General features: G+C 43.0%; 1 protein-coding gene across 1 annotated transcript in view; it reads left to right on the plus strand.

Annotated features, from left to right (window-relative positions):
- Positions 1–888: 888 nt before the first annotated feature.
- HSD3B7 (hydroxy-delta-5-steroid dehydrogenase, 3 beta- and steroid delta-isomerase 7) overlaps positions 889–20,773 on the plus strand; it is a 60,086-nt gene continuing 40,201 nt past the window's right edge. Inside the window, exons 1-2 of the mRNA XM_040356046.1 lie at positions 889–973; positions 10,279–10,435. Coding sequence (XP_040211980.1) covers positions 10,279–10,435 — 157 coding nt within the window. The 5' untranslated portion in view covers positions 889–973. The remainder of the gene's footprint in view (positions 974–10,278; positions 10,436–20,773) is intronic.

Here is a 20,773-nt window from a genome sequence, read left to right on the forward strand (position 1 = left end):
TATTATTATTATTATTATTATTATTATTATTACATTTCTTTTCTTCCTATGGAACACGTCCTTTTTATTATTATTATTATTATTATTATTATTATTATTATTATTATTATTATTATTATTATTATATTTATTTTCTTCCTATGGAACGCATTCTTTTTTTTTATTATTATATTTATTTTCTTCCTATGGAACATGTTCTTTTTTTATTATTATTATTATTATTATTATTACATTTATTTTGTTCCTATGGAACACGTCCTTTTTATTATTATTATTATTATTATTATATTTATTTTCTTCCTATGGAACACGTCCTTTTATTATTATTATTATTATTATTATTATTATTATATTTATTTTCTTCCTATGGAACGCGTTCTTTTTTTTTTATTATTATATTTATTTTCTTCCTATGGAAAATGTTCTTTTTTTATTATTATTATTATTATTATTATTATTATTATTATTATTATTATTATTATATTTCTTTTCTTCCTATGGAACGCGTTCTTTTTTTATTATTATTATTATATTTATTTTCTTCCTATGGAACATGTTTTTTTATTATTATTATTATTATTATTATTATTATTATTATTATTATTATATTTATGTTCTTCCTATGGAACACGTTCTGTAGTGCAAATCTGCAAAATGCAAAGAGCCATAAACCTGCTGCCATCGGTGTGCCTCCAGCCTTATAGAACGAGCTGAAGTTAGAAGCTGATTGGTTTCTATGCAGAGCTGCGCCGCATCTTGTACTCTCCAGTTTTAGTAAATCGCCCCCAATGTGTCCGTTCTCCGCACACCAGAACTATAGATACAAAACAATGGGTGTAAAAAGTGGAGTAAAACGTTCTATTGGAGGCAGAGTGTTGTTCCCCTCCCCCTTCCTCTCCCTCCCCCTCCTCCTCCTGTACGATGCTCTCCCGGCTCAGCGAACTTTGTGTAGTCAGCGCTTGGCAACCTCAAGGTAAGCGTTCCGTGTCAGTATGTATCGGTACGTGTCAGTATGTATGTATCGGTACGTGTCAGTATGTATGTATCGGTACGTGTCAGTATGTATGTACTGCTGTCAGTGTCGGGGAATGGGGTGCACATGGTGTGCGGGGCGGCGCGTTTCCTGGACGGGGACCAGCTGGGACTGTCATTGATATCAAATGACAGCAAAGCTGCCGGTGAGGACCGATCAGGACAGCCAAACGCTCTGCAGATCCGTTCTCATATTCCCTGCAGGTGAATCTTCCAGGGACGTGGGTTTTTGGATTAGTGTCTCTGCCAGGGAATGTTTGGTGAAAGTCACATCCCTTTAAATGTATTTTTTTTTTTTATATAATTTTTTTGGGGGGTTTTAAATATTTTCTTGAATTTTATAATTAGCAACAAAATTCCATTAACAGATAATGTACAATAATATAATATAATAGAAATAGATATTCCATTAACAGATAATAATATAATAGAAATAGATATTCCATTAACAGATACTAATATAATAGAATAGAAATATATATTCCATTAACAGAAAATCCCTTTAAATGTTTTATTTTTATTTTTTGGGGGGGTTTTAAGTATTTTCTTGAATTTTTTTAATTGGCAGAAAAATTCCATTAACAGAAAATGTACAATAATATAATAGAAATAGATATTCCATTAACAGAACATCCCTTTAAATGTTTTTTTTTTATAATTTTTTTTGGGGGGGGGATTTAAATATTTTCTTGAATTTTATAATTAGCAACAAAATCCCATTAACAGATAATGTACAATAATATAATAGAAATAGATATTCCATTAACAGAACATCCTTTTAAATGTTTTATTTTTATTTTTTGGGGGTTTTAAATATTTTCTTGAATTTTTTTAATTAGCAGAAAAATTTCATTAACACATAATGTATAATAATATGATAGAAATAGATATTCCATTAACAGATAATATTATAATATAAATAGATATTCCATTAACAGAACATCCCTTTAAATGTTTTTTTTCTTTTTTTGAATTTTATAATTAGCAACAATATTCCATTAACAGATAATGTATAATAATATAATAGAAATAGATATTCCATTAACAGAACATCCCTTTAAATGTTTTTTCTTTTTTGGGGGGGGGGGGGGGTAAATATTTTCTTGAATTTTATAATTAGCAACAAAATTCCATTAACAGATAATGTATAATAATATAATAGAAATAGATATTCCATTATCTGTTAATGGAATTTTGTTGCTAATTATAAAATTCAATAAAATATTTGAAACATGAAAAAAGAAAAAAACACATTTAAAGGGATGTTCTGTTAATGGAATATCTATTTCTATTATATTATTGTACATTATCTGTTAATGGAATATCTATTTCTATTATACTATTATACATTATCTGTTAATGGAATTTTGTTGCTAATTATAAAATTCAAGAAAATATTTAAAACCCCCCCAAAAAAATTATAATTTTTTTTAAGGGATGTTCTGTTAACGGAATATCTATTTTTATTATATTATTGTACATTCTCTGTTAATAAAATTGTGTTGAGAATTATAAAATTAAAGAAAATATTTAAAACACGAATAAAAATAAAAAATAAAAAAACATTTAAAGGGATGTTCTCATAATGGAATATCTATTTCTATTATATTATTCTACATTATCTGTTAATGGAATTTTGTTGCTAATTATAAAATTCAAGAAAATATTTAAAACCCCCCCCCAAAAAAATATAATAAAAAAAAAACATTTAAAGGGATGTTCTGTTAATGGAATATATATTTTTATTATATTATTGTACATTATCTGTTACTGGAATTTTGTTGCTAATTATAAAATTCAAGAAAATATTTAAACCCCCCCCCCCCCCCAAAAAAAACATTTAAAGGGATGTTCTGGTAATGGAATATCTATTTCTATTATATTGTACATTATCTGTTAATGGCATTTTTTTGCTAATTATAAAATTCAAGAAAATATTTAAAACCCCCCCAAAAAAATAATTTAAAAAAACATTTAAAGGGATGTCCTGTTAATGGAATATCTATTTCTATTATATTATTGTACATTCTCTGTTATTGGAATTTTGTTGATAATTATAAAATTCAATCAAATATTTGAATTACAATTTTTTTTTAAATAAAATAAAAAATAAAAACTTTTAAAGGGGCCATCCACTGGGGGTTTATATTTTAGCATTAGCAACGCCAGAGCTCAAAATCAACCTGACTGAGCTTCTCAGTGTTTGGGTAGTGCTCAATGCTTTTTTCAATCAATGGCTTGATTATGGGGGGGGGGGTCCATATTGGGGTTCACATCTATAAATTGGAATTTCCCGGCTCACCTGATTTGGGCAGAGCAGGGTTAATCTGGATACACACTACAGGCATACCCCGCCTTACGTACACTCGCGAGTACGGACACATTGGCGTCTATGGTAAATCTTGGTCAGCTTGACATGGCACGGCTCCCGGTTTATCTGGTTTTGGGGTCGGCCAGCTTGTCTAGATAATCGGTTATGCCTGCAAATGATTATTGCAATGCAGGACATGCATTGAGAAATGGAAAAAGATATTGCTTAATTTTATTTGTGTACACACGATCGGAAAATCCGACATCACACATTTGTTGGCGGACAATTTTAAAGCATGCTATCCCACATTTGTCCGTGGAAAATCCGACAACAATTGTCCGATGGAGCGTACAAACGGTTGGATTTTCCGACAACAGCCTGTCGTCACACAATTCCAATCAGATAATCCGATCGTGTGTATGAGGCTTTGCAGGGGTCTCAAACTGGCGACCCTCCAGCTGTTGGGAAACTACAATCTGCCGGGAGGCCGTCTATATACGGCCTCCGGCCGCACGCCACTGGGGGGGTGCATGCACGCCGCTGCGTCACACAGGTGCCGATGCGCGTGCCTGGCGGCGGCGATGTCCGCCAAGCACCCGCGATTGACAGTCACAGAGCCGGGGACGTGGAGCTCTGTGTGTAAACACAGGGATCCACGTCCTGTTAGGGAGAGGAGACAGATGGTGTGTCCCTTGTACATACATCGGTCACCTCCCCCAGTCAGTCCCCTCCCCCCCACAGTTAGAATCACTCCCAGGGTACACATTTAACCCCTTCCTCGCCCCCTAGTGTTAACCCCTTCCCTGACAGTCACATTTATACAGTAATCAGTGCTTTTTTTACGCACTATTCGCTTTATAAATGTGAATGGTCCCAAAAATGTGTCAAAAAAGTGTCCGATGTGTCCGCCGCAATATCGCAGTCGTGACAAAAATTTGCAGATCATCGCCATTACTAGTAAAAAATAAATAAAAAAAAGTAATAATTCTATCCCCTATTTTGTAGGCGTTATAACGTTTGCACAAACCAATCACTATACGCCTATTGCGATTTATTTTACCAAAAATATGTAGAAGAATACGTATCGGTCTAAACTGAAAAAAAAAAATAGTTTTTTTTTTTTAAATGGGATGTTTATTATAGCAAAACGTAAAAAATATTGGGCCAGATTCACGTACTTGCGCTTTGGCGTAACGTATCCCCTTTACGTTACTCCGCCGCAAGTTTTCATCGTAAGCGCTTGATTCACAAAGCACTTGCGTGTAAACTTGCGGCGGCGTAGCGTAAAGCCGTCCGGCGCAAGCCCGCCTAATTCAAATGGGGCGGGGACCATTTAAATTAGGCACATTCCCACGCCGGACGTACTGCGCATGCTCCGTTTTGAAATTTCACGCCGTGCTTTGCGCGAAATGACGTCGCCCCGACGTAATGTTTTGAATGGTGACGTGCGTAACGTACTTTCGTATTCCCGGACGACTTACGCAAAAAAAAAAAAATTGAAATTCGACGCGGGAACGACGGCCATACTTTAACATGGGCTGTCTATTGTTACACCACCTAAATAGCAGCCGTAACTTTGCGACGCAAAAAGCCGACTAGCGACGTCGTAAGAGAATGCGACAAACGCGCGTACCTTCGTGGATCGCCGTAAACAGCTAATTAGCATACCCAACGCGGAAAACGACGCAAACTTCACCCAGCGAGCGCCGAAGTATTGCATCCTAAGATCCGAAGCCGTAGATACGACGCGGCAAATTTGAAAGTACGCCGGAGTATCAGCAGATACTCCGGCGTACTTCTTCTCTGAATCTGGCCCAATGTGTTTTTTTTTTTTTCAAAATTGTCGCTCTATTTTTGTTTATAGCGCAAAAAAAAAAACCCTGCAGAGGTGATGAAATACCACCAAAAGAAAGCTCTATTTGTAGGGAAAAAAGGACACCAACTTTGTTTGGGAGGCACGTCGCACGACCGCGCAATTGTCATTCAAACCGTGACAGTGCCAAAAGCTGAAATTTCGCCTGGGCAGGAAGGGGGTATATGTGCCCAGGGGCGGACTGACAACTCATGGGGCCCCCGGGCAATAGAAGATTATGGGGCCCCCGGGTTTACAGATGGCCACCAAGCCAGGAGGCAGTGCAGAGGCGGGGCAGCTAAAATCTCAGGATTTTCACATCAAAAGCATGTCGGTTTTGGACATATCAGGGACAGATGTAAAGAAAACACATATTTTTACATACTGTCCCTAGTTTTATTGAGCCTGGCAACCCTGATGGGGCCCCCTAGTGGCATGGGGCCCTCGGGCAGTGCCTGAGAGTCCCAATGGTCAGTCCGCCCCCTGTATGTGCCCAGTAAGCAAGTGGTTAATAAAGCTAAAGAAAAATGTATTGAGAGTGAAGCTCAGCGTCCCCTCCGGTCTCCATAAATATGGAAGAATGCCAACAAAGCTGTAACAAGAAAATAAAGAATATCATAAAACACAACATACAAATGAAGTAATGCCAACAAAGCCGTAACAAAAATACAGAGTGTCATAAGGCACAACATAAAAATGTGAAAGATACAAAGTATCATAAAACACAACATGAAAATGTGAAAGATACAAAGTATCATAAAACACAACATGAAAATGTGAAAGATACAAAGTATCATAAAACACAACATGAAAATGTGAAAGATACAAAGTATCATAAAACACAACATAAAATTAAGTTAAGCTAACAAAGCAATTCCTGTTGTGTTCTGTGATACTTTGTCTCTTTCACCATCTGATCTCACTTGTGACTCAACACACAGCTCAGTCACTTGTATTTGATGCATTTTGGATACTCTGTATCTCTTGTAATCTGTAACATTGTGGGCTGCCACTAGAAAACCATCAAAGAAAGAATTAATAAAAAAAAAGGGGGGTGGGGGGGTAAAAGTGACATACTGTATTAGCAGATGTGAACGGGACTCTCCTGACTCGCCTGATTCTGGCACTGCAGAGGTGAAACTCAATAGCAGGTGAATAGGCCACTGGCCACAACATCCAATTTTAATATGGATTGATGGGGGGTAACTGACCTTCCCAGAGCCCCCGGGGGGCACCGCCTGCCAGTCCGCGGTCTCAGGGGGGAGATGCAGGGGAAACTGACGTGAAGCACCAGTTGAAGGAGGAGACGCCGCCTGGAGGAAGTGTTGCCCGTGACCTAGAAGGGGTAAGGGGGTAAGTGCGGGGCTTGGTGGGGGGGAAGTGCCTGTGACCCAACCGGGGAATGGATTGTTTGCCCCCACCCCCCCAAAAAAAAATATACCACCAGCCACCACTGCCTGCATCTATTCTCTGTGCCCAGGGCAACTCCTCCTCTTGCCCACCCCTTGTCCGAACACTACCCACCTGATTTGGGGTAATCATTGGGTAAATTGTTTTTTTTTTTTTTCAATTGGCCAGAGCTAAATATTTTATTGTGAGTGATGCCGGCTGTGCCCCGTGTCTGTTCCTGCATCAGTCTATTTTATCAAAGTAAAGGGAAAAAAATGATAAAATATGTTTTTCTTTTACAAATGGAAATGAAAGCGTTTCCCTGATTCCCTCTTGGCAGACATTCCGCGATCAGATTGCTCTTCACAGAGCATCTGCCAGGTGATGACGAGGAGACGTACCGCCTGCTTGAACCCCTAGAGCCCCCCACTATCATGCCAGGACCACATGCCCCACATTCTCTTCAATCGATCGCGTCCAATGGGGCGTCTCACCCGGAGAAAGCAAAAGGGAGTAAAATTCCCTCCCCCAAAGCATCATGGGAGAGGCATGTGATCTGTTCAGCAGTCATCTTTAAATTGCGATCAACCCGTCTTTCCTGATCCCATCATTGCAGTTATAAAAAATTCCTAAAGGGCGAATCCACCATGATTGTGAGCGATGCCAACCAGCCGATCCATTCACCAGCTGACATCATGTATCTCTCTAGACAAGTCTTTCTCAAGCTTTTTTAACACTTAGGAACCCTGTGCTGAGTTTTCGGGTCTGTACACCCGCTGTGCCCATTATGAGGGGTTCCCACCATCCCTGTGCTGAGTTCCCGGGTCTGTACACCTGCTGTGCCCATTATGAGGGGTTCCCACCATCCCTGTGCTGAGTTCCCGGGTCTGTACACCTGCTGTGCCCATTATAAGGGGTTCCCACCATCCCTGTGCTGAGTTCCCGGGTCTGTACACCCGCTGTGCCCCATTATGAGGGGTTCCCACCATCCCTGTGCTGAGTTCCCGGGTCTGTACACCTGCTGTGCCCATTATGAGGGGTTCCCACCATCCCTGTGCTGAGTTCCCGGGTCTGTACACCTGCTGTGCCCATTATGAGGGGTTCCCACCATCCCTGTGCTGAGTTCCCGGGTCTGTACCCCCGCTGTGCCCATTATGAGGGGTTCCCACCATCCCTGTGCTGAGTTCCCGGGTCTGTACACCCGCTGTGCCCCATTATGAGGGGTTCTCACCATCCCTGTGCTGAGTTCCCGGGTCTATACGCCCAGTTTTGGGTGGAGTTACACGTTATGCCTCAGGGCCCCGGATTGGCTACCCCCCCTTTTTTTTAATATATATATATACAGGATTTATATAGTGCCAACAGTTTGCGCAGCGCTTTACAACCTGAGGGCAGACAGTACAATTACAATACAATTTTTTAGAGCTCATCAACAGCATATTTCCCCGCAGGTGACAGGTCCTCTTTAATGCGACAGTAAAATGGACTCAAAGCAGGATGTGAATTTCTGACAGCGGGCAGGAAATATTAACCACATCCTGACCGCGTGCGACTATCCTGTGTTCAGGCGTTGGCGAGATAATGTCAAAATAATGGAATATTGTCCTTTTTTTTTACATCACTTTATATATCGATTTCCTGCAACCTGCGCTAAATCCTTCGCCTTTTCTCTCTGCGCTGCGTTTGGTGAAGATATCTTTATTGTCATACTGACAGGCGCCGCTGAGACGTTAGCTGTCGTTGTTTACCTAGCATGGTGTACAGTGAGCTGCACTCTGATTGGCCACACCGGGGGGGGGGGGGAACGCCCCCTACTGCGCTGACTCTAAAAACATCTATAAGTCAAAGATCAGAATCAGTTTGGGTAACTGCGTCGCTTTAACTGACAATTGCGCGGTCGTGCGACGTGGCTCCCAAACAAAATTGGCGTCCTTTTTTCCCCACGAATAGAGCTTTCTTTTGATCACCTCTTCGGTTTTTATTTTTTGCGTTTTTTTGCGACAATTTTGAAAAAAATTCAATATTTTTTACTTTTTGCTATAATAAATATCCCCCCCAAAATATATATATAAAAAAAAAACAATTCCTCAGTTTAGGCCGATACGTATTCTTCTACATATTTTCGGTAAAAAAAAGAAAATCGCAATAAGCGTTTATCGGTTTGGTTATCGTTAGCGTTTACAAAATAGGGGATAGTTTTATTGCATTTTTTTTAATATTTTTTTTTTTTACTAGTAATGGCGGCAATCAGCGATTTTTTTTTTCGTGACTGCGGCATTATGGCGGACACATCGGACACTTTTGACACATTTTTGGGACCATTGTCATTTTCACAGCGAAAAGTGCTAAAAAAATGCACTGATTTCTGTGAAAATTACAATTGCAGTGAAGGGGTTAACCACTAGGGGGCGCTGAAGGGGTTATGTGTGCCCTAAGGGAGTGATTCTTACTGTGGGGGGGTGTGGCTGTAGGTGTGACATCACTGATCGTCGTTCCCTATATCAGGGAACAGACGATCGGTGTCACTGCCACACAGAAGAACGGGGAAGCTGTGTTTACACTCACCTCTCCCCGTTCTTCAGCTCCTGTGACCGATCACGGACACTGGCGGCGATCGCGTACATGGGTCCCGCAGGCACGGTCACGGAGCTCCGGACTGGGTCGCGAGCGCGCCTGGGCTCTTAAAAGAAACGTACGGGTACGTGCTTGTGCCCTTCTGCCGACGTATATCGGCGTGAAGGGGTCCTTAAGTGGTTAATGAAATGACGTGTTACAATTGCTACATTGTGCAGTTCCTGAAATGCGCGGAGGCCGGTGTCACTTGCACCAGCGTTCAGACAAGGCAGATAAGACGTGAGTCACTTACTGAGACCAGACGACCGCGTTCATTAAAGAGGACCTGTCAGTGATACTTATTGGTGGGATAACGTACTGTACTTACGGTCCACTCACTCTAGGGGCAGATCCATGACAACCTGGGCTCATTTCTGCCATCATTTAAACCTAAAAAACAGAGGACATCTAGTGGCAGAAAAGAGGAACTGCAAGGGTTTCAAGGTGAGTATTGCAGCAGAAGCTCCTTCAATGTTCAATACCCCTGGAACCAGTGGCATAGCGTGGGTTGTCAGCGCCTGGGGCAAGGCAAGTAATTTTCGCCCCCCCTGACCCATGGACTTGCCTATTTTCAGCTAGCTCCAGTGTGGTCAGGTGGCTGTAGGGAAGAGGAGAGCATGCTTGATAATGACTGGTAAAGCCTGGAGTGGTGACATCATGCATATGCTCCTACGTCCCATCTGTTGTTGGCGCTCCCTCCTCTCCACACTCGTGACAGCGCCCCTCTAAATTTTGCGCCCGGGGCGGTGGTCCCCCTTGCACCCCCCACGCTACGCCACTGCCTGGAACAGATTATGCTCGTAATCCGAGGTTCAACTGCAGTTGCAAAAGGTACCAAAAAAGTCCTTTTTAAGGCTTACACATCTTCAAAGAATTCAGAAAATCCAAAGAGTTGTGAGGATGTAGACATCAAAGATGGCATAGAACTGTTTGCCTGGGGCCGGGGAGTATAAATCCAGCACTGGCTGAAAACAGATTGAATGGATTGTGGAATATTTATGTATATTTTGCAGGTCAAGTGATCTGTTGTTGTCGGTATCTGCCGCTGTTCCTTACACAGTTCCTCCTTCTTCTCCCGCAGATGGCACTGGAGGAAGGCCAGGTGTACGTGGTGACCGGAGGATGCGGCTTTCTTGGCTCTCACCTGGTTCGAATGTTGGTAGAACGAGGCAATAACTTGTCTGAGATCCGAGTCTTCGACCTACACATGGATGAGACCCTCGGGACCCTCGGCAATGGTGAGTGATAGTAACCCAACTCCAAGGATACCCCACCAGAGACCCTCATCTTCTCCACCAAATTCCTCTGGGCAAATTTTGGTAAAGAGTTACATTTTCTGTCATGTTTTTCATTTTCTTTTTGTGACATGGATCGAAATTCGGCCGGTCCCAGCTGAATGTTCTTCACCATGAATTGGGGGACCCCACTGTGGTGATGTTCTCTCATCAAGATATGGGGGAACCCCGCTGCGGAGGTTTCCCTTAACAATAATGTGAGGGCCTGACTGGAGAGGTTTCCTTCACCAAGAATTGAGAGACCTTGCTTGGGTGCGTTACTCTCACAAAGAATTGAGGGACCTCGCTTGGGTGTGTTACCCTCACCAAGAATTGTGGGACCCCACTGTGGGGATTCCCTTTCAACAAGAATTGTGATGGGGCCTCCTGGGGAGATTTTTCCCTCACCAAGACTTGGGGGACCTTACTGGGGTGATTGTTCCTCACTAAAACTTGGGGGACCTCACTGGGGTGATTGTTCCTCACTAAAACTTGGGGAACCTCACTGGGGTGATTGTTCCTCACTTAGACTTGGGGGACCTCACTGGGGTGATTGTTTCTCACTAAGACTTGGGGGACCTCACTGGGGTGATTGTTCCTCACTAAGACTTGGGGACCTCACTGGGGTGATTGTTCCTCACTAAGACTTGGGGGGACCTCACTGGGGTGATTGTTCCTCACTAAGACTTGGGGGGACCTCACTGGGGAGATTGTTCCTCACTAAGACTTGGGGGACCTCACTGGGGTGATTGTTCCTCACTAAGACTTGGGGGGACCTCACTGGGGAGATTGTTCCTCACTAAGACTTGGGGGACCTTACTGGGGTGATTGTTCCTCACTAAGACTTGGGGGACCTCACTGGGGTGATTGTTCTTCACTAAGACTTAGGGGACCTCACTGGGGAGATTGTTCCTTACTAAGACTTGGGGGACCTTACTGGGGTGATTGTTCCTCACTAAAACTTGGGGGACCTCACTGGGGTGATTGTTCCTCACTAAGACTTGGGGGACCTCACTGGGGAGATTGTTCCTCACTAAAGCCCCATACACACCATCAGATTATCTGCAGATTTTTGTCTTCAGATTTACCAAAACCATATAATATGAGGTCAACCCTTAAGGCCGGGTACTCACGAGCAAACATGTATGGTGAAACCGGTCCGTCGGAGCGTTTTCACCGTACATGCCTGCCAGAGGGCTTCTGTACGATGGTTGTACTAACCATCGTACAGAAGTCCGCGCGTAAACACTACGCGGGGCCTGTCCGCGTCGTCGCCGCGATGATGACGCTGCGATGACGCGGCGACGTGGGCGGGCCTGCCATTTAAAGGCTTCCACGCATGCGTCGAAGTCATTCGACGCATGCGAGGGACGGCGGGCGCTCGGACATGTACGGTAGGTCTGTACTGACGACCGTACATGTCCGAGCGGGCAGGATTCCAGCGGACGGTTTTAAAACACGTCCAGGAATATTTGCCCGCTGGGAAAAGGCCCGGCGGGCAAATGTTTGCTGGAATTCGGCCCGCTCGCGCCTACACACGACCGAACATGTATGCTGAAACTGGCCCGCGGACCAGTTTCAGCATACATGTTTGGTCGTGTGTACGGGGCCTAAGAGTTTCAATGTGTATGCAATCAGGCAGGCCCTTGTACTACATGGTTTTGGTAAATCTGAAGACAAAAATCTGCAGATAATCTGATGGTGTGTATGGGGCTTAAGACTTGGCGGACCATACTGGGGAGATTGTTCCTCACAAAGACTTGGGGGACCTCACTGGGGTGATTGTTCCCCACTAAGACTTGGGGGACCTCACTGGGGTGATTGTTTCTCACTAAGACTTGGGAGACCTCACAGGGGTGATTGTTCCTCACTAAGACTTGGGGGACCTCACTGGGGTGATTGTTCCTCACTAAGACTTGGGGGGACCTTACTGGGGTGGTAGTTCCTCACTAAGACTTGGGGGACCTCACCGGGGTGATTGTTCCTCACTAAGACTTGGGGGACCTCACTGGGGTGATTGTTCCTCACTAAGACTTGGGGGACCTCACTGGGGTGATTGTTCCTCACTTAGACTTGGGGGACCTCACTGGGGTGATTGTTCCTCACTTAGACTTGGGGGACCTCACTGGGGTGATTGTTCCTCACTTAGACTTGGGGGACCTCACTGGGGTGATTGTTCCTCACTTAAACGTGGGGGACCTCACTGGGGTGCGTTCCCCCTCACTAAGAATTGTGATGGGGCCTCCTGGGGGGATTTTCCCTCACCAAGACTTGGGGGACCATGTTTGCATGTTGTACTTGGTCGAAGTAAAAAAGCTAATGCAGGTTAAAGCCAAACTTGAAAAATCTCCCATGCATTGGTGCCGCAGGTACTCTGCAAGGGTTAACTGCTTACTTATTCTAAGGAAGTCTAAAAGCCATTTTCTTTTCTATGCCCCCCAAGACCTCAACGAAAAGTTAACCATTGTGATCCCAAACAGTTTCCACTTGGACCCGGATTACTTGTGTCTTTTGTAACCTCATTCTGCAGAATCTGATTTTTTTTTATATGTGGCTCTTGTTGCCTTATAATAATTTTCCATTTATGATTGTGTAATCTGCATTGGTCATGTGATCACATGGTTTCTCAATTTAAATTGAAGGCTTCAGCTCACATGATCGGATTCTATGGAAGGTTTGGGTGGTGTTTGGCTCTGTCCTGTGACTTATAAATGAATGCCCCCGATGACTTCTGATTAAGGCGAAACATGTTGGGTGGAGCTGGGACGTGTGACGTCACTGCGCGCGAGGACTGTGGTCTAGCTTTTATAGAATGTTGACGGCGTGCTTGATTTGATCACATACATTGTGAGTGTTACAGAATATTTTAATAAATATTGAAGTGCTTTTACATACTACACCATGAGGCGGTTTTGTTCTCCCCTTTTACATACATGTATGGTGATCTGATCTCTGGAATTATTAATCAAGATGGGAGACCACAAATGGGCCGTAACGTCTGTGAAGTCTAATGGGAGTCTGAGCATGTCTGGCGGCTGATTGATCGCTTTTTGACCGCTTATAATTTGGTGGCCCTTATCTGAGGGTAAGAGGTGTGCTGTGGTGTTGGTGAAGGATCTTTTCACCAATTATGGGAGATTTATTAGACATACACCTAGTCCTCTCTATTCTTTGGAGCTATATGGACATTTCTTAAGGACTTTATGTTTAAAAGCATTGCCTTTTATCTTTATACACCATATTATCAAAAGTATTGGGACACCTGCCTTTACACGCACATGAACTTTAATGACATCCCAGTCTTAGTCCGTAGGGTTCAATATTGAGTTGGCCCCACCCTTTGCAGCTATAACAGCTTCAACTCTTCTGGGAAGGCCGTCCACAAGGTTTAGGAGTCTATGGCGGTGTTTCTCAACTCCAGTCCTCAAGGCACCCCAACAGGTCAAGTTTTCAGGCTTTCCATCATTTTGCACAGGTGATTTGATCAGTTTCACTGCCTTAGTAATTACCACAGCCGTTTCATCTGAGGGAAATCCTGAAAACATGACCTGTTGGGGTGCCTTGAGGACTGGAGTTGAGAAACACTGGTCTATGGGAATGTTTGACCGTTCTTCCTGAAGCACATTTGTGAGGTCAGGGCACTGATGTTGGAATGAGAAGGCCTGGCTCGCAGTCTCCAGTAATTCATCCCAAAGGTGTTCTATCAGGTTGAGGTCAGTGAAGTTCCTCGCTCATCCATGTCTTTTATGGACCTTGCTTTGTGCACCGGTCCAAATCATTTGGTGGAGGGGGGGGGGTGGGGATGTTTTTTAGGGGTTGGGTTTGTCTCCTCAGGGGTTGGGCTTGTCTCCTCAGGGGTTGGGCTTGGCCCCTTAGTTCTAGTGAAGGGAACTCTTAAGGCACTCTAAAGGTCTTTTGGACAATTTCATGCTCCCAACTTGTGGCAACAGTTTGGGGTTTGGGGACGGCCCCTTCCTGTTCCAACATGGCTGTGCACAAAGCAAGGTCCATAAAGACATGGATGAGTGAGTTTGGGGTGAAGGAACTTGATTGGCCTGCACCTCAACCCGATAGAACACCTTTGGGATGAATTAGAGCGAAGACTGCGAGCCAGGACTTATTTGACAAATGCTCTTCTGGAAGAATAGTCAAACATTCCCATAGACACACTCCTAAACCTTGTGGACGGCCTTCCCAGAAGAGTTGAAGCCGTTATAGCTGCAAAGGGCGGAGCCAACTCAATAATGAACCCTACGGACTAAGACTGGGATGCCATTAAAGTTCATATGTGTGTAAAAACAGGCGTCCCCATACTTTTGACAATATAGTGTATAAAGATAAAAGGCAACGCTTTTAAATATAAAGAAAGTCCTTCAAAAAAATGTCCATATAGCTCCAAAGAATAGAGAGGACTATAACCCAGATTCTCAAAGGAGATACGCCGTCGTATCTCTGAGTCCGGCCGGTCGTATCTATGCGCCTGATTCTTAGAATCAGTTACGCATAGATTTGTATTAGATCCGACCGGCGTAAGTCTCTTACGCCGTCGGATCTTAACTGCATATTTACGCTGGCCGCTAGGGGCGTGTACGCCGATTTACGCCTAGAAATATGTAAACCAGCTAGATACGCAAATTCACGAACGTACGCCCGGCCGACGCAGTAAAGATACGCCGTTTACGTTAGGCTTTTCCCGGCGTATAGTTACCCCTGCTATATGGTGGCGTACATGCGGCGTACCAATGTTAAGTATGGACGTTGTTCCTGCGTCAAATTTTAAATTTTTTACGGCGTTTGTGTAAGTCGTCCGTGAATGGGGCTGGACGTAATTTACGTTCACGTCGCAACCAATACGTCCTTGCGGCGTACTTTGGAGCAATGCACACTGGGATATTCATGCGCCGTTCGTGAAAAACGTCAATCACGTTGGGTCACAAGTTATTTACATAAAACAAGCCCCCCCTGTTTCACATTTGAATTAGGCGGGCTTACGCTGGCCTATTTACGCAACGCCGTCGCAACTTACGGAGCAAGTGCTTTGAGAATACAGCACTTGCCCGTCTAAGTTGCGGAGGCGTAACGTAAATAGGATACATTACGCCCGCGCAAAAATGCGCCGATCTACGTGAATCTGGCCCTATATATCTAATAATCTCCCATAGGTGATGAAAAGATCCTCCGCACTGTATGTGGCTCTTGCTGCCGTATAATACGTTTCCGTGTAGGGTAGCGTAATCTGCGTTGGTCATGTGATCGCATGGTTTCCCAATTTAAAGGGAATGCTCCTGGTCACATGATCGCAGTCTGGGGAAGGTTGGGTGGTGTTTGGCTCTGTCCTGTGACTAAAGCAGGTGACCTATAGTAAGTCCTTGAGGCGGTGTAATCTGTCGCTATCAGCTATGGCAGAATACTGTGCATAGTGGTAGGAGCCTTGAACACCCCGGAGCCCCGGAATTAGGACAAAGGTCCTCCGCTCACCATGGATGATGTAAGCTGAGCAATCAAAAATCATTCCAAAACCGCAATGATGACATTCTAATGACTAAAGCAGTTTATGATCTTAAAGGGAACGGAGACTCTTTTTAAATGCTGCTTCTTTTTTTTTTCTTCCTCGGTTGTAGATGTAAAAAAGCTGAGTGATCAATGTGTGTATACAGGGCCTGTGCCTACATTTCTGTGTACATAGGTGAGGGTGCCTTTTGGTGACCCACCATCCTTCCACCACCACCCCGGCGGCAGCGCACATCTTTTTACACCCACCCAAGTCTTGCATTCCACACTTATTTGCGCTGATGAGGCTGCACTGATGCCTGGGCACTGATATACTGCACTGATGAGCCTGCACTGATGCCTGGGCACTGATATACTGCACTGATGAGGCTGTACTGATGCCTGGGCACTGATATACTGCACTGATGAGCCTGCACTGATGCCTGGGCACTGATATACTGCACTGATGAGGCTGCACTGATGCCTGGGCACTGGTATACTGCACTGATTTACTGCACTGATGAGGCTGCACTGATGCCTGGGCACTGATATACTGCACTGATGAGGAGCAGAGGTGGCTCTAGGCTTTGTGAGTCCTTAGGCAAAACTTGACATGGGGCCCCACTCACACCCATGATGGGAAAAATAATTCAAGGACAAGAGCCTCTTTCCCACAACCCTGGTTGGTGGTTGTAGAGGTCTGCGGGCAAGGGGGCTTATCGAAATCTGGAAGCCCCCTTTAACCAGGTGGCCCCCAGATCCTGCTCTTTAATATCTAAGGGGCGGGGGCCACCCAGTGATGTCATGTGGTAAACCCGCCCCCTTTGTTACGACATTGACTGAGGGGTGGTGTCACTGATATTCACTGGTCATTAGGGACGCTGGTGGCCCCCGCTCCTGAGTTAGGGCTCTTAACACTGCCTGAGCACAGCAGCGTTAAGGTGCCCTGTCGCTCAAAACTGGGGTAATGCATTGGGTAAGTTAGGCACCGACGTCTACCGCGCATGTCCCGCAGACATCAGGTGCAGGCGCACTGAGCGTACCGCTTCTGACGGCGATCATGCCGTTAGTGGCGGCACCCGCACGCATGCGCGTTTGTGACGTCATCGCTGCTCCGGCCAGTCACAGCGCCGGAGCAGCGATCCCAGGAAGTCACTCCGGTATCATGGCGGCGATGGAGGAGGTCACCCAGAACCGCTGCGGGGGCTTCGATCTCAGGTAAGTACTACATGATGCGCTAGTATGCTATGAATACTAGCTCATTATGCCTTTGCCATGCAGGGTGTTTTTTGTTTTTTTTCATTTTATTTTTTAGAGAGGGTTTACTTCCTCTTGAAGAAAGACACAAGTCCATCATGTCCAACCTATGTGTATGATTATATGTGAGTATTAGTGACACATTAAAGTCAGAAAAAGATACCCCAGTAGGACTTGCCTGGTGTATTGGGTGTAATTGGGTCATCATGTGACCAGTAAGTCCCCAACCCCCTCCTAAGGTTTGTGTGTCTTTTATATTCTGCAGCTGAATACTCGGAGAATACATTTCCTGGCCCCTTTCTCTGAAATACAATGTTGCAAATTTCCTTCACTGGAATGAATTTGTTATCAAAGTGCTGTGAGATATTATAGTGTGTGAACATAAGACGCCGTCAGCTGACCGACGGAGAATTTCTTCTTATCAGTTTGTTTTTGCGAAGCTTGACATGCCAGAATGTTATTGGACACAATGTAATAAAATACAAAAATAATAAAATGTAACAGAATATAAATACAATTTAATAAAAAATAATAGAATGTAACAGAATATAAATACAATATAATAAAAAATAATATAATGTAACAGAATATAATTTTATAAATACATTGGGGCAGATCCACAGAGCGAGTACGCCGGAGTATCTACTGATACGCCGGCGTACTTTCAAATTTCCCGCGTCGTATCTTTAGTTTGAATCCTCAAACCAAGATACAACGGCATCTGGGTTCGATCCGACAGGCGTACGGCTTCGTACGCCTTCGGATCGCAGATGCAATACTTCGGCGCCCGCTGGGTGGAGTTCTCGTCGTTTTCCGCGTCGGGTATGCAAATGAGCTTTTTCCGACGATCCACGAACGTCGCATTCTCTTACGTCGTCTCTAGTCGGCTTTTCCCGGCGTATAGGTAAAGCTGCTATTTTGCGGCGTATAGATAGACTGGCCATGTTAAAGTATGCCCGTTGTTCCCGCGTCAAAATTAGAATTTTTTTTAGAATTTTTTTTTTTCGTAAGTCGTCCGTGAATAGGGATGGACGTAAGTCACGTCTAAGTTCAAAAAATGACGTTGTTGCGACGTCATTTCGCACAAAGCACGGCGGGAAATTTTGAAACGGAGCATGCACAGTTCAATCGGCGCGGGGACGCGCTTCATTTAAATGAATCACGCCCCCTACCCGCCGATTTGAATTCCGCCGCCAGAAATACACTACGCCGCCGTAACTTACGGCGCAAATTCTTCCTGGATTCGACTTAAAGCCAGGTAAGATGCGGTGGCGTAGTGTATCTCTGATACGCTGCGCCTGTCCATTTCTATGTGGATCTGGCCCAATGTAATAAAATACAAAAATAATAGAATGTAACAGAATATAAATACAATATAATAAATTAGAATATCATACAAATGTAATGCCAATATAATTGTGTAATAAAGGAGGCGCGGCCATCAGCTGATCCCAAGTGACCTTTCCAGGGTTTTCGGCTTATCAGGTTGGACTTTGCTTTTTATGGAGTTTGGCGCCAGACCTGTAATAATAATATATTATGATAAAAAGATAATAAGATGTAAAACAGAATACAATCTAATAGAATATAATACAAAAATAGTATCGTAAAGAAATTATAATAATTGTTTTATTATTTTGAACTTTGTTTTTTTTACCAAGTTTGACACGTCAGGATTATAATACAATGACAATAATTGAATGTAATATGCTTTAATATAATACAATACTAAGATAATATAAATATATAATATATCTACTATAATATACAATGTGTAATATAATACTAATAAAATAGAACATAAATATGCTACTAATATAATACAAATACAGTAATTTAATGTAAAATAATGCTACTATACCATAATATATTATACAAATACAGTAATTTAATACAATATAACAATACTAATATGATATATAACATAACATGATACTAATATAATACTAACCTATAATACAGTAATTTAATGTAATTTAACATATAATACTAATATACAAATGCAGTAATTTAATGTAATATAACATATAATACTAATATACAATTATGGTAATTTAGGGCCAGATTCACAAAAGAGATACGACGGCGTATCTCCTGATACGCCGTCGTATCTCTGAGATACGATTGTCGTATCTATGCGCCTGATTCATAGAATCAGTTACGCATAGATAGCCCTAAGATCCCACAGGCGTAATTGTTTTACACTGTCGGATCTTAGGATGCAGTACCGCCGCCGCCGCTGGGGGGAGTTCGCGTCGTAAACCAGCGTCGGGTATGCAAATTAGGAGTTACGGCGATCCACGACGGTTTTTCGCGTTCGCTACGTCACTGCTAGTCTAGTTTCCCGTCGCAAAGTTAGTCGTCGTTTTTGGTGCCCTAACTTTACACAGCCCACATATGTGCTGTATAAAGTATGGCCGTCGTTCCCGCGTCGAAATTTGAAAATTTTTCCTTCTTGCGTAAGACGTCCAGGAATACGGAAGTACGCTACGCACGTCGCCGTTCGAAAAAATGACGTCACTTCGCGCAAAGCACGGCGGGAATTTCGCAACGGAGCATGCGCAGTAGGTCCGGCGCAGGAGCGCGCCTAATTTAAATGGCACACGCCCCTTTGAATTACGCGGGCTTACGCCGGAGGCCGCCGGCGAAGGTTTTCATTGCAAGTGCTTTGTGAATCAGGCACTTGCGATGAAAACTTGCGGCGGTGTAACGTATCTACAATACATTACGCCGCCGCACTTCTACGTGAATCTGGCCCTATAATACTACTATGATATAACATAACACATAAATTAATGATACTAATATAATATTGTAATGCAAATATAATGTCTTGAATTGTATTCCGTGTGAAGCTACTATTCATAGTTCCCTGGCTCTACATGTGAATGTGAACAGAAAAATGCAAATATTTATTACATTGCATCTCCGAAAATGTTCTCTTAGTTCTGGATAGAGCAGAGGACGGTCGGGACTCCTGTCAGCTGGTATAGCCGTCTCTCTATTAGTCATGGAGGTTATTGTCACATAGACATGTGCAAGACCAAAACCAGAATGAAGGGTTGGGACTGAGCGACGCACGTGATTGCAAAAGAGTGACGTGATGAATATAGAATGTTAATTAATTCATATAAAACGGTATACAAATATGATCCCAATGTCAAGTTCAAAATAATTAATATGATACTAACACGGGTAGAAATACATATCATAAGGTTACAGTTTCATGATTCATCAAAATTATTTATATATATCTATATATATATATATATATATATATATATATATATATATATATATATATCTATATCTATATATATATCTATCTATATATATATATATATATATATATATATATATATATATATATATATATATATATACAGTGAGGAAAATAAGTATTTGAACACCCTGCTATTTTGCAAGTTCTCCCACTTGGAAATCATGGAGGGGTCTGAAATTGTCATCGTAGGTGCATGTCCACTGTGAGAGACTTAATCAAAAAAAAATATTCCAGAAATCACAATTTATGATTTTTTAACTATTTATTTGTAT

This window comes from Rana temporaria, chromosome 6 (assembly GCF_905171775.1).
Source record: "Rana temporaria chromosome 6, aRanTem1.1, whole genome shotgun sequence".
Classification (NCBI taxonomy): Eukaryota; Metazoa; Chordata; class Amphibia; order Anura; family Ranidae; genus Rana; species Rana temporaria.